The following is a 13158-nucleotide window of genomic DNA, read 5'->3' as shown; positions in this document are numbered from 1 at the left end:
CTTCCATCTTACTCAGGGTCATTAAAATGTAATATCCAAGCCCTGGCTGGGTAGCTTAGTTGACTAGAGCCTCGTCCTGATGAGCCAAGGTTGTGGGTTCAATCCTGGTCAAGGCATGTACAATAATCACCAACCAGTGAGTGCATGGATAAGTAGAACAACAAATCTCTCTCTCTCTCCTTTCCTCCTACCTTCTCCCTCTCTCCCTTCCCTTTCTCTCTAAAAATCAATAAATTGAAAAAAGACTCTGGGTCTCCTGACTCCCAGTCCTCTGTCCATTGTGAAACACCATTCCAAGTCCGTGTTCTTGTCCTGTCCCTTTGTGCCTCAACGTTGGTTAAGAATTATGGTGGCTCCAAACTGAGAAAGGTGATGCTAAATTATCCTTACAGAAAGACTGGGCTCATGGATAATATCAACATCAATCCACAATAAAGTGAATTTCTGGGTTGAGAGAACAAGCATGTAAACATTTTCAATTTTTAGGTTTCCTAGAGCAATCACCTCTGTCACGTTCCTGTTTATTTAAAGGATCTCGCAATATTCATCAAAACTCATCAAAACCCAGACTACCTCTGAGGTACATACCTCAGTAGTGCTAGCCACAGCAAGTTTTCTAGCGACATAGGGTGTCAACATGCCAGACAAACTTTTCCTAATGGTTGGATTTTCTGGGGTTGCTTGCTCTTCAGACAGATACCCTCCAAGGCGACTGAGAGCGCGGACACTCAGTTTGGCAAGGCTGTTGGCTACTTCCTGTTTAAAAAAATTAAGAAATTAAAGTAGATCTGTTATCTTATATAGAAAACACAGCAATATTTTGAACTCAAACTGTATGGAACATATTTAAAAAGCAGGGAGCAAACCACCACCACCAAAAACAATAAATAAATAAAGGTACATATTAAAGAGTTTATGCATTAGAGCTTCCTGTTTTATTTATATAGAAGACCATCATAATCTATGAACTCATTTATACCGAAACAGTATCTTGTAGATAACTGGAAGTACATTTGAGGGTAGTGTGGAGAAATGGGAACAGGGATTTGACTCCTAAAGGCACATGCTAATAATAATATGAACACGAATGACCATGATTAGGAAAAGACAGAAAAAAATGTCTGTAAAATTCGGGTAAGCACTAAAATGATGGGGGGGAGGTGCTAGCCCCAATGGTATAGTTATATTTCCGTGTGTTACAAAACCATAATTCTGTGATCATAAAGGTGATGCTGAGTAATCGAGAAAAGATTAATTATGCCCAGTGTATAATTCTACAAATCCCCTTGCCTTGAATTCCTCCAGCATAAGAGGCTAAGATAAAAAAAAAGTTTGGAAACCTGAAGAGCAACAGACTTAGTTATCCTGAAAAAGTTTATGCCCTTGGGGATTCTGAATAGCTGAAGCTTTGCTTCATATTAACCTAAGATTTGGGTGCAAGTTTAATATTAAAGCAGTGTTAAAACTACCTGCTGGTTTGTTTCTTCGCTTTTCTGAATGCCACTCTCTTCTAGTGTGTAGTCATAATTAAACAGGTAACCAAGCATATGCCACAAAATTCCAGCCTGAAATAGGTGTGTCTGTAGCCAGAAATCCACAGCAAAAGAACTGACACATTCTACCCCAAGAGCAGCCACTCGTGGAATACTCTGAAAGAATAACAATAATGGAATTAATTACAGTGTTAAAAAGAAGCTCCCAAGAGAAACTGGATGTGCATGTATGTCAAGCTAGCTATCTTATTATGCAAAAATATTTACCTCTTCTTATATTTTTATTTCCAATTTAAATCTGAACCATATATCCTGTAAAGCCTGAAATTAAAAGTGACCCTATGACAAAATGCAGAATTACTATCTTTGAGGATAGTGTTCAAATACTTGAAAATAGTTTTCATTTCACTTCTTGAATTCTTAATTTTAAAAAATAGTGACAAGGCATTAACAGCAACCTACATGGCCAGTGAACTTCAGTAAATCAGTATCTTTAGTTCAGGTGTACAAATTTACTTCTTTATATATCAGGGTTTGTAATCTTACTAAATATATACTTCTAATGACATCAAGTAAATATAATTAAGGACATAGTTTCATCAGATCCCTTATTTACAGATTCCTTAGTCTAGGATCAACACCCCAATCCTGTTCTATTCCAACACAACTCACTGTGTGCAGCAGTCTGAGAATCTCTCTGCTCCCCTCGGTGGTACGTACTCGATTAGGAGTACCACTCTAATCGAGTACAGCAAACTCCCAGATCCCTAAAGACTCTTCCCACAAAGCAGCGACTTGGCTACATTTCAGGTTTTACGTGATCCTTTCCTTTCACTAGATTTATTTAGTCCAATTCTCTATTTCTTCCCAGCTTTTCTCCTAATATTCAGATGAGACCCATTTCTCTTCAGGTAAGTCACTCTAATCTCATTCTTTATGGGCCAGCTAAGTAACAAAAACCTTCATGTACATACAGCAAGGCTTAAGTAAAAAATGCTATTAGAAACCCAAATAATTGACTTAAAAATAATTTGCGGAAAACAACTTGTTTATAAATTGCAGCCTGGCTCCTCGTAAAGAAAATTCACTGCTGACTCCATCTAGGAAGCAGTCAAGACGAACTCTACCTTGCCAAAATACAGCACCCGACAGAGATCCTTGATGATGCCAGGCATTTCTGTAATCTTCTCTCGGCATTCTTCAAACTGAGCAGCCACACTGTAGCATTTGCTTATGTGTCCACACACCTACACACAACACAGCAGAGGAGGAGTCACCTTGTACTTCTTAAGACAGTGGGAATCAAACCAGCAGAGATTCGTGAGTAATGCTTAATAGCATATATAATGCTCCAAAATTAAATAGAATATTTGTTAAATCATCTTTCTGGTTAGGATTCCCTGTACATGCAAGGATGGCACATCATGGTCACAACAGAATGTGAGCCAAATCGATTGTGGCCTGTCTTTATATGGCCAGGAAGCTAAGAATGGTTTTTAGATTTTTTAAGTTATTACAAAACACACAAAAGTATTCAACAGAGGCAATATGTAGCCTGAGCGCCTCAAATGTTGACTCTTTGGTCCTTTATTTTTAAAAGTTTGCTGATCTCTGGATTAAAATATTTTTGTCCAGCTTATTGACACTGTAGAATCAGAAATCTATTTCTGTACTGTAGTTCAAAATAGAGGATTAAACTCAAAAAGCCTGTACTTGATTGTTTTATATTCTAAATTTTAATGGCACAAAGGGCCACATAAAAGATGCAATCTACAATGATCTTAATAAATTCTTGATGAATTTTCTTATCAAATAATTCAACTATTATAACCATAAGAGAAAATAAGCCAATTGAGATACGAGGGATGTTGAAGGAAGGCAGAAAAGGAAGTCAGGGAAGGGTGTGGGAGATAAGTGAAATAACAATGGCAAAACATTTGAAACTGGGTAATGGAGACATATGGGTTCATTATACTATTTTCTACTTTAAGAAAAAAAAAATAAAGCCAATAGTTAACAAATGATCTAGTGCAATGGTTCTTAAAGTGTGATACACAGATCATCATTATCACCTGAGAATCTAATTAAAAAAAGCGTATTATCAGCTGTGGGCAGGTGATGGTTTAGTGAGCCTTCCACGTAGTTCTCATGGATGTTAAAATCTGAACTGTGGGTATAATGTAATTTTCTTAAAACCATATGTTTTCTTAAAACCGTATGTTTTAGCCTCACCTGTACTGACATGTCACTTGGTTTACTAGAACGATTCAAGACGGCCACACAGCGACTAAATGCCTCTTGTAACACCTGCAGAGAAAGAAGCCAGCCATTAAGTTCCCATCTGCCTTGAAGCATGAAAAGCCTTTTCTGATAGGAATAAAATATTAATAACTTTTCAATATTAGATACTTGATAAGTAAATATTTGCTTGATTAACATTTGTTAAACAAATAAACAAAAGACTCCTAGAAGTTTCTTTATAAGTGGTCCCAATAAGCTCATTTTTTACAAATTATTAAGTCTACCAATTTTGAATCCAATACTCTCCAATTCACATTATAAAATAAAGTTCCATTTCCATCTTCAATTTTGGTACTAGAATACAGAGTATAACATTGATATCTGTTGGCATAAGTTCAACTGTATCAACTGTATTTGTACTTGGAGAATTCTCAATTGTCAAGTCATACACTGTGCCTAAACTAGCTTGAAAATGCCCAGAGGTCATTCCGCATCACCTCAATTCCATTTTCCCTTCTGAGCTCTTCAGCATTGAGGGCTGAGCAGTTGACAGTATGGAAAGCCAGCTCTACAGCAGCAGGCAACAAAGGGGATTCTTTGGAGAAAAGGAGGTCATCTGAAGTTTCCATTGTTATAGTCCTAATCAGCATTGGGTATCCTGCATATTTATAAGGCTGTAAATCTGAAATAAGCAAAGGTTAGTGCCAGGAAAATAACAAAACAAAAGCTAATCATGCCATAATTTGAAGTTAATTTTTACACTGTTCAATTATGTTGTTTTAAAAAAAATAATAAAATATTCAACATCTTAAATGTCTCCTAATTCTAGTTTATAAAAAGAAATTGAAATGAGTACAAATCCCTTGGGTCTTTTCTTTTTTAACAAACTGGTTTGATTTCTCTAAAATATTTTCACTAGTAAAAAAACATTTTCTGATAGATTAACTGAATTTAGTGTGTAGTGGTTTTGATCTTTTGCAGAATATTTATTTTTTATGTTTTCCATGTGATCCTTGTAACTTTTCACCTAATCGTAGACAGCAAAGCATAGCCAACATGCTACAGACTATATTAACAATCATGACATTCATACTTCTTTGTAAAGAAAAGAGATAGTGAGAAACATCTGATTTAACTGAGTGAATAGTTTATATTCTTCTTTCTATTTTACTAGTTATCATAAAATGAACATTAAAAAATACTGAACATGCCTGACCAGGAGGTGAAACAGTAGATAGAGCATCAACCCAGGATACTGAGGACCCAAGTTCGAAACCCTGAGGTTGCCAGCTTAAGCGTTGGCTCACCAGCTTGAGCATGGGATTATAGACATGACTCCCATGGTCATTGACTTGAAGCCCAAGGTTGCTGGCTTGAGTAAAGGGGTCACTGGCTCAGCTGAAGCCCCCTGGTCAAGGCACAGATGAGAAAACAATCAATGAACAACTAAGGCACTACAACAAAGAACTGATGCTTCTCATCTCTCTCCCTTCCTGTCTGTCCCTCTCTCTTGCTTAAAAAAAACAAAACTGAATATAATTTGTTCTAAAATACAAAATAGAAATAATTTATTAACTGTAATTTGGCTAATTCCATGTGTGGTAAGTAAATTTAAAAGTGAAAGCTCAAATGTACAGATGCCCAATTGCTCTGTTCTTTCCCTAATAAGGCAGATAAGAAATATGTAAATTAATTGGCTGTAACTTTATAAGTGTCTCTATAATCCCACTTGAAAACAGCATAAGGCTTTTGTCTTTCAAGTATGACCAATAATCTGAAATAAATTAACTTATTTTTAATAAGGCTTTAAAAAAAAAGTCCTGGTTTTTTTTCAGTAACTGGTTCTAGTAATCTCAACACATGTGCACATGTATGTGGTAAGAAAGAACAGCGAATCAATTTTAAGCCTATCAGATCATGTCCCTCACCCCAGAACTCATTGGGTATAAACTAAACTCCCCTGAGAAAAGTGAAAAACAGCCTGAAAAAACATTCTGACTTTGATAAACCAATGGTGTGCCACTACTGCAGTTTGTGGCTACTATAGTTATCAGCCGTTAAAAAAATAACCAAAAGTTTGAAAAAGACATCTTGAAACTCATTCTCCAATTAATAATAAATGACATATAACTAAATGCTTACAAACGTGTTCTGCTTAATTCATATGCAAAAGTGAACAGTCACTACTCTCTAATGACCCAACTGCTAGATCCCCATGCTGTCCCCTCTAATATGTACTTAAACTACAACCTCACTTGTCTTCTATTTCTCAACACTCCAATCTACTTATGTCAGATCTCCTGTTCTTCTCTCTTCCTTTTCTCCCAACAAAGAGCCAATGGATCTCTCACTTGCTGCTGTAATCAAGTTCAGTTCCCAAGACAATGGATACCTGCCACCTTGAACCTAAGTCTCCCCATCACAAAGCCTAAAAAAGTTTTCAACATACTCCAAGTTCTTTGGCTGCAACTGTTAGGGTTACTGCTAATGGCTCTGCAAACACAGTAGAAATTCCCAATAACCCTGAGCCCTGCAATCACAACTATTTAATCTAGAACACTGTTTTTACAAACCAAGGGTTTTGACAGCTATCATAGGAAATAAGAGTGTGATGGGAAGTATACGATCATTTGAAGTTTCTGGGGTTTTTTTTGTTTTGTTTTTTTATAGAGACAGAGAGAGAGTCAGAGAGAGGGACAGACAGGGACACACAGACAAGAATGGAGAGATGAGAAGCATCAATCATTAGGTTTTCGTTGTGCGCTGCAACACCTTAGTTGTTCATTGATTGCTTTCTCATATGTGCCTTGACCGCGGGCCTTCAGCAGACTGGGTAACCCCTTGCTTGAGCCAGCGACCTTGGGTCCAAGCTGGTGAGCTTTTGCTCAAACCAGATGAGCCCGCGCTCAAGCTGGCAACCTCGGGGTCTCATACCTGGGTCTTTCGCATCCCAGTCCGATGCTCTATCCACTGCGCCACCACCTGGTCAGGCTTCTGTTGCTTTTTTAAGACCAAAACACTGTTGCAGCCTTTAGAGGCTTTTGGAGTCATGACAGGCGGTCTTTTATATACATATGTGATTTGTGAACACTGAATGATCCTTGAATCATGCCAGATCCATTTTACATCTCATTTATATGTTTGCTGCTAAATGGCTTAACATAAAAAATCACCAAGTACCTCCACAGAATGGAAATGTCCTTCAGAAAGGAATGATAAAAACTGTTAGAAATGCAAAATATTAAAAAACGTACTAAGAAGTGGAAGGTATAAAATAAACAACATTTTGGGCCTTCCTATGAAAAAGTACTCTTCTGCTGTATCTAAAATAGAATTTCAAGAAGCTTTTGCCATAATAATTATAAATCTATTAAAATATATTGTAGAAACAAATTAATGTGGTAAAGTTAGCTGGAGGGTAAATTAAAATTTGAAAATAGCACATGCCTTACCTTCTTTATGACGGTTAAAGAGAATGCTCTGCGTTTTCAAAATTAAAATTATATTCTCTGGATCTGGTCCATCCACTATTTTTGCTGATTTGGTACATAAAAATTCATATGCTTTATTTACTTTTTCAAACATATCCTGTGTGGAACCAAAAATCATTAACTTTTAATTTGGAACATCTCAAATGATAACTAAAGCTGGTCTGTATTTTACCAGCAGCTTCTTTAGTTATTATTACTATTTTTACATTAAGGAATTCATTCCAACTGTAATCTAGAAGGTACACTTTTAAAGCAAAACTGCCCATCCTCAATAGCTATACAATGATCTCGATATCACTTACTGAAAATGTCTTACTCGTTTATACCATAAATATTATACTAAATTGCTACACACTAGAGATAGTCTCTGAGTTTTGGGTGTTTTTTTTTTAGAGAGAGTCAGAAAGAGGGACAAATAGAGACAGACAGGAAGGGAGAGAGATGAAAAGCATCAATTCTTCATTGTTGTTCATCGATTGCTTTCTCATATGTGCCTTGACTGGGGGGCTACAGCAGAGAGAGTGACCCCTTGCTCAAGCCAGCGATGTTGGGCTCAAGCCAGCAACCATAGGGTCATGTCTATAATCCCATGCTCAAGCAAGCAACCCCAAGCTCAGGCTGGTGAGTCCGTGCTTAAGCTGGATAAACCCACGCTCAAGCCGACCTTGGGGTTTCAAACCTGGGTCCTTGCGTCCCAGTCTGGCGCTCTAGCCACTGCACCACCACCTGGGTCAGGCAGTCTCTGAGTTTTTATAAAAATAATTATGGTAAGAGCTTCTATTTACTGAGTACTATGGCAGACACTGTGCTAAGTGCTTTACATTCATTATCTCAATCTGCAGAACAGCCATGTGAAGTGTGTACCATTATTATATTCACTTTTTAGAAAATGTTAAATTACTTGCCTAAGGCGACAAAGTCAACTGGAGATGGAGAAGACACCCAGATCTAATTCCTAAGTCTATACTCATAAACTACTACACTGTATTATGTCCCTTAATCTATATTGATTCTTGTGTCATGTGCCAGTAGCATATTTACTGCTGTAGCTTTATAGAGTATAACATCTAGTAGGTTAAGGCTAGTAATTTAATACTGATTCCAAATTTGTTTCTATCTTGGTTGTTCTCTCCCCCAAATGTATCTGAATTGCCAAAATCTTCTGAAAACTATCCCAAGCTTTTGATTTAAAATGTCTTGAATACATAAAAGTCGCATCTTTTCTTTGTATTAAGTGAGAGGTAGGGAGGCAGAGAGACAGACTCCCACAGGCACCTAGACTGTGATCCACCCAGCAAGCCCCTTACTGGGCTATGCTCTGCCTATCTGGGGCCGCTGCTCCACTGCACAGCAACCAAGCTATTTTAGCACCCGAGGTAGGAACATGGAGCCATCCTCAGGGCCCCACTCCACCTGGCTCAAGCCATTTGAGCCTTGCCTGAGGGAGGAGAGAGAGAGGGAGGGGGAGGAGTGGGGGGAGAGAAAGGGGGAAGGGGAGGGGGGGGAAGCAGATGGTCGCTTCTCCTGTGTGCCCTAACCTGGAATCAAACCCAGGGCTTCTACACGCCAGGTTGATGCTCTACCTCTGAGCCAACCAGCCAGGGCCAGCAGCATCTTTTCAATGCTGGTTTCCTATTCAGAAATACTGTCTGTCTAGACAAACAACATTGAACTTGAAATCAGTGGAAATTACTTCAACTTTCTAACAACAATCAGTCCTAGCTTTAGCGATTCTTACCTGATTTCATCTTTTATGAATTAGAATTTTAATAAAAAGCTGGGAGAGGCAGGATCAGGGAATGCTGGCAGCAGACGACTTTATTTCTGAACCAAAATTTCTATGTTTTCAGTTAGAAAAGAAATGGGATGTCATAAGAAAAGAGTATTACAGGCCCTGGCTGTGGTAGCTCAGTTGGTTAGAGCATTGTCCCAATACTCCAAGGTTGTGAGTTTGATCCCCAGTTAGGACACATGCAAGAATCAACCAACGAATGCATAAATAAGCAGACCAACAAATCAATCTCTCTCTCAAATCAATTAATGAAAAAATTTTAAAAGAAAGACAAAATAATCTGGATGGCAATGGCATTGCCTACAAATGAATTAAATTCAACCACAATCCTAATTTCAATTATTTATATGGCTGCCCATTAGAGTTAATTCTCAAACAGACAGGGGTAAGGAGAGAGAATAAAATCCCTAAACTACTAATATCAAGGGCAGTGCTTTTGGTAAACTGTGGGAAGACTGTTCATGCAGAAAACACGGGCTAGAAGTCATACACACACTGGGCACATGTCATGAGGCAGACAGATACTGGAACAGAGGATGAGTGTACCTGCTCTCTGCCTAAAACAGTAATAGAGCAAAAGGAAGTCAACCCAAAAGCCCTAATTCCAAAGGTGGTACATACCCTTCCTTCTGGATTCTTATCAGGGTGGTACTTCTGTGCAAGTCTGAAGTAAGCTTTTCTAATCTTGCTCTCATCATGCCTGTTAAATAGGAAAAGCTGTTTTATGAAGTTGTTCTATGCAGTAAGGTGCAAGAAAAAATACTTCCACAATCATCTAAATTTTTATTTTAAGAACCTTACTTTATTGCCCTGGCCTGTTGGCTCAGTGGTAGAGCATTGGCCCAGTGGGTGGATGTCCTAGGTTTGATTCCCGGTCAGGTACACAGGAAAAGTACCCATCTGCTTCACCACCCCTCCCCTTCTCACTTCTCTCTCTCCCACTCCAGCAACCAAGGCTCAATTGGAACAAGTTGGCCCCAGGCACTGAGGATGGCTCCATGGCCTCTACCTCAGATGTTAAGAAGAGCTCGGTTGCTGAGCAACAGAGCAATGCCCCAGATGGGCAGAGAGCATCGCGTGCTGGAGGAGCCCATCTCTGCCTCCCCTCACCTCACTGGAAAAAAAAAAAAGAACCTTATATTTATTGTATATGATCATATATTAGGTATCAAATTAAACCCATTTAAATTTAAGCTTATATGTTATCTTGACATATAAAAGATAAAACCTAAATTTTTCCTATGCAAGGTTATCATTTACTTCCAATACAAAACAGTATTTGGGGGTTTGAGAAATAAGAAATTATTTTAAAAGTAATTTTTCAGTCTGACCATGTGGTGGTACAGTGGAAAGAGCATTGGCCTGGGATGCTGAGGACCCAAGTTTGAAACCCCAAGGTTGCTGACTTCAGCACGGGCTCATCTGGCTTGCGCATGGGATCATAGACATGACCCCATGGTTTCTGGCTTAAGCTCAAAGGTCTCTGGTTTAAGCAAGGGGTCACTCGCTCTGTTGGAGCTCCCAGGTCAAGGCACATATGAGAAAGTAATCAATGAACAGCTAAGGCATTGTAACAAAAAATTGATGCTTCTCATCTCTCTCCCTTCCTGTCTGTCTGTCCCTCACTAAAAAAAAAAAAAAAAAAAAAAAAAAGTAATTTTTCAAAATATCACTTTAAACTCTAAAATTCTAAGTTATTTTAACTATCAGCCTTGCCAAAAATGTAGAAATTCAGTCTATATGTAAGAACATGTCTTTTAACTAACATATCTATCCCACTATAACAGTGGTCGGCAAACCGCAGCTCACAAGCCACATGCGGCTCTTTGGCCCCTTGAGTGTGGCTCTTCCACAAAATACCACGTGCGGGCGCCACTTCGATAAGGAATGTACCTACCTATATAGTTTAAGTTTAAAAAATTTGGCTCTCAAAAGAAATTTCAATCGTTGTACTGTTGATATTTGGCTCTGTTGACTAATGAGTCTGCCAACCACTGCACTATAGAACACCACTGATAAAAGTGAATCTGCAATCTTTCCAAAGCTCTGTCATTTAGTGTCTCAGGCATACTATTTTAAAATCTCTTCCTCATGCATAACACAAATTGCAAGAGGAAGAGGGAAGAGAACACTGAAACAACTCACGGTCCCTGTCCTTGAGGGAGATTAAGAACTTCAAAAGCATCATCTATTGACATGGTAGGTGGCTTCTTCTCTACTTCCTTCTTCCAGGCATCAAGGGTATCTTTTAGAAGTTTAACCTTAAAGACAGAGAATTAAAATTTATCCCTATTAAAATAAAATGATTTCAGAATATAATTTGTAAGCTACAGAATTCTTGGGCTATAGTTATTTAAATTGACATTTCTAGCTCTCCAATTAACAGCTTTCAGAAACACAACCAAAATCACCTTCTTAGCACTCTTGAATAGTTAGTTAGGCAGCAAGGTATTTGTTACAGGGATATATTCCTCTATTTTAAAAGTAATATTTGTTGCCTGACCTGTGGTGCAGTGGATAAAACCTACACCTAGAAAGCTGATGTTGCTGTTTCGAAAATCCAGGCTTGCCTGGATCAAGGCACATACGAGAAGCAACTACTATGAGTCGATGCCTCCTGTTCCTCCCCCCTTTCCTTTCTCTCCATCTCTCTCTCCTCTCTCTAAAATCAATAAATAAAATAAAAAAAATAAAATTAAATATGTTAGAAAAACATTCAGAAAGTATGGAAATTTTTGAAATTAGTAGATACTACACTGTATTAAGAAAGAAAGCAGTATAAGGCGGCATGCTTCTCAAGGTGATCCAACACAGTTATTGGCATGGAGGCATTTAAACAATCGGTATGCAGAAATAATAACACAAGGGAGTGTAGGAAGGAGGTGAGAAGAGATCCAACATTTCCTGCACGCCTATACACCAAGGATCTAAGTGCTTTACAGATGTAGTTAACTCACACACACAAAAAATTCTCAATAATCTATGAAAACGTTGAGATTTTGAGAAATAGCAACAGGTTTCCCAGTTATAATGAGGGATAGAGCTGGATTCAAACTTAGGTCTGGCTTTTAGCCCGTATTTTTTCAACTATCTCCTGTTGAATCCAGAACAAGCATCTGAGTCTAACTGCCTTCATTTGGTCAGAACACTGTAAAGAGATAGTGCCTGATGGCACACGTGGCAATTGTTCTAAAACCTTTTGATGGTAAGGATAATGGTATATCCTCTGCTATAACAGCAGTCCAACAATGGGCGCCCAGGCCCACCTTATTCCAGTAGATACCCAAAGGCTTCAGCCTGAGGGGTCCTAAGGGCACTGTGAACAGGCAGGTAGTAGATACTACTATACAAATAAGCAGGTCACACTTACTGCCTTGCATGTGTGCCAGAAATTATGCTATGGTTTTTATGTGAATTCTCAATCTCCCTAACTACCACATGAGATAGTTGTTATCATAAGCAGTAGTACTATTACCACAACAGAGGCTTAGAGAAGTCAAGCAATATACAATGTTATGTATCAGCCAAACTGAGACTCAATCCCATACCACCTAACTCCTACATCTGTGAGTTTAATCAATCTGCTATAAAGACAAGCTTCTACCAATATATAGCATTATGTTATATACATGTTAAGTTTTGTTTTGTTTTTTTAATTACAGGAGATCAAAACTGTAAAGTTCTTAATATTCCCTCATAAAATTATCTTTCAGTTTGATATATTTGGTACTCAAATATACTGACTACGCTCAGAGTTATACAGTACTTAAAGTAAAAGGGAATTTTTAAGAAAGCTGTTATCCTTCTTATCATAGAAGGAAGAAATACCTTGAAGTGATTAGAGGCTATTTTTACACTTAACAAGGCACAAATTAATCTGCTAACTTACCGGGTCTTTAATTGGCCAATCTGGAAATCGGAGTGTATCACAGAGTTGTTTGAGGTAATAAATATTACAAAATAGTTCATTTTCTAATTGTGGATAGTTGATAACTGGGATGGGACAATACTGATAAAGTGCTCTCGTGTTACTCTGAAGACGAGGTGTGAAATCAGCAAGATGGGCAGCAATCTTCTCTATCATGAGGCGCCTACAATTATAAAAATTTCCAAGCATTATGACGGAGTTATTTGATTTTAT

General features: G+C 38.1%; 1 protein-coding gene across 2 annotated transcripts in view; it reads right to left on the bottom strand.

The window, feature by feature from the left end:
* DNAJC13 (DnaJ heat shock protein family (Hsp40) member C13) overlaps nucleotides 1-13158 on the bottom strand; it is a 129778-nt gene that overhangs the window by 31104 nt on the left and 85516 nt on the right. For both annotated transcript variants that reach the window (XM_066350411.1, XM_066350412.1), the window contains exons 33-41: nucleotides 12907-13108; nucleotides 11163-11278; nucleotides 9639-9717; nucleotides 7187-7322; nucleotides 4232-4416; nucleotides 3726-3800; nucleotides 2621-2740; nucleotides 1470-1649; nucleotides 589-756 (exon numbers count right to left, since the gene is read on the bottom strand). In XM_066350411.1, coding sequence (XP_066206508.1) covers nucleotides 589-756; nucleotides 1470-1649; nucleotides 2621-2740; nucleotides 3726-3800; nucleotides 4232-4416; nucleotides 7187-7322; nucleotides 9639-9717; nucleotides 11163-11278; nucleotides 12907-13108 — 1261 coding nt within the window. The remainder of the gene's footprint in view (nucleotides 1-588; nucleotides 757-1469; nucleotides 1650-2620; nucleotides 2741-3725; nucleotides 3801-4231; nucleotides 4417-7186; nucleotides 7323-9638; nucleotides 9718-11162; nucleotides 11279-12906; nucleotides 13109-13158) is intronic.

The sequence above is a fragment of the Saccopteryx leptura genome, chromosome 10 (assembly GCF_036850995.1).
Source record: "Saccopteryx leptura isolate mSacLep1 chromosome 10, mSacLep1_pri_phased_curated, whole genome shotgun sequence".
NCBI lineage: Eukaryota > Metazoa > Chordata > Mammalia > Chiroptera > Emballonuridae > Saccopteryx > Saccopteryx leptura.
Note: the sequence above shows the minus strand (reverse complement) of the source record. Positions and strands in the feature narration are given on the sequence as shown.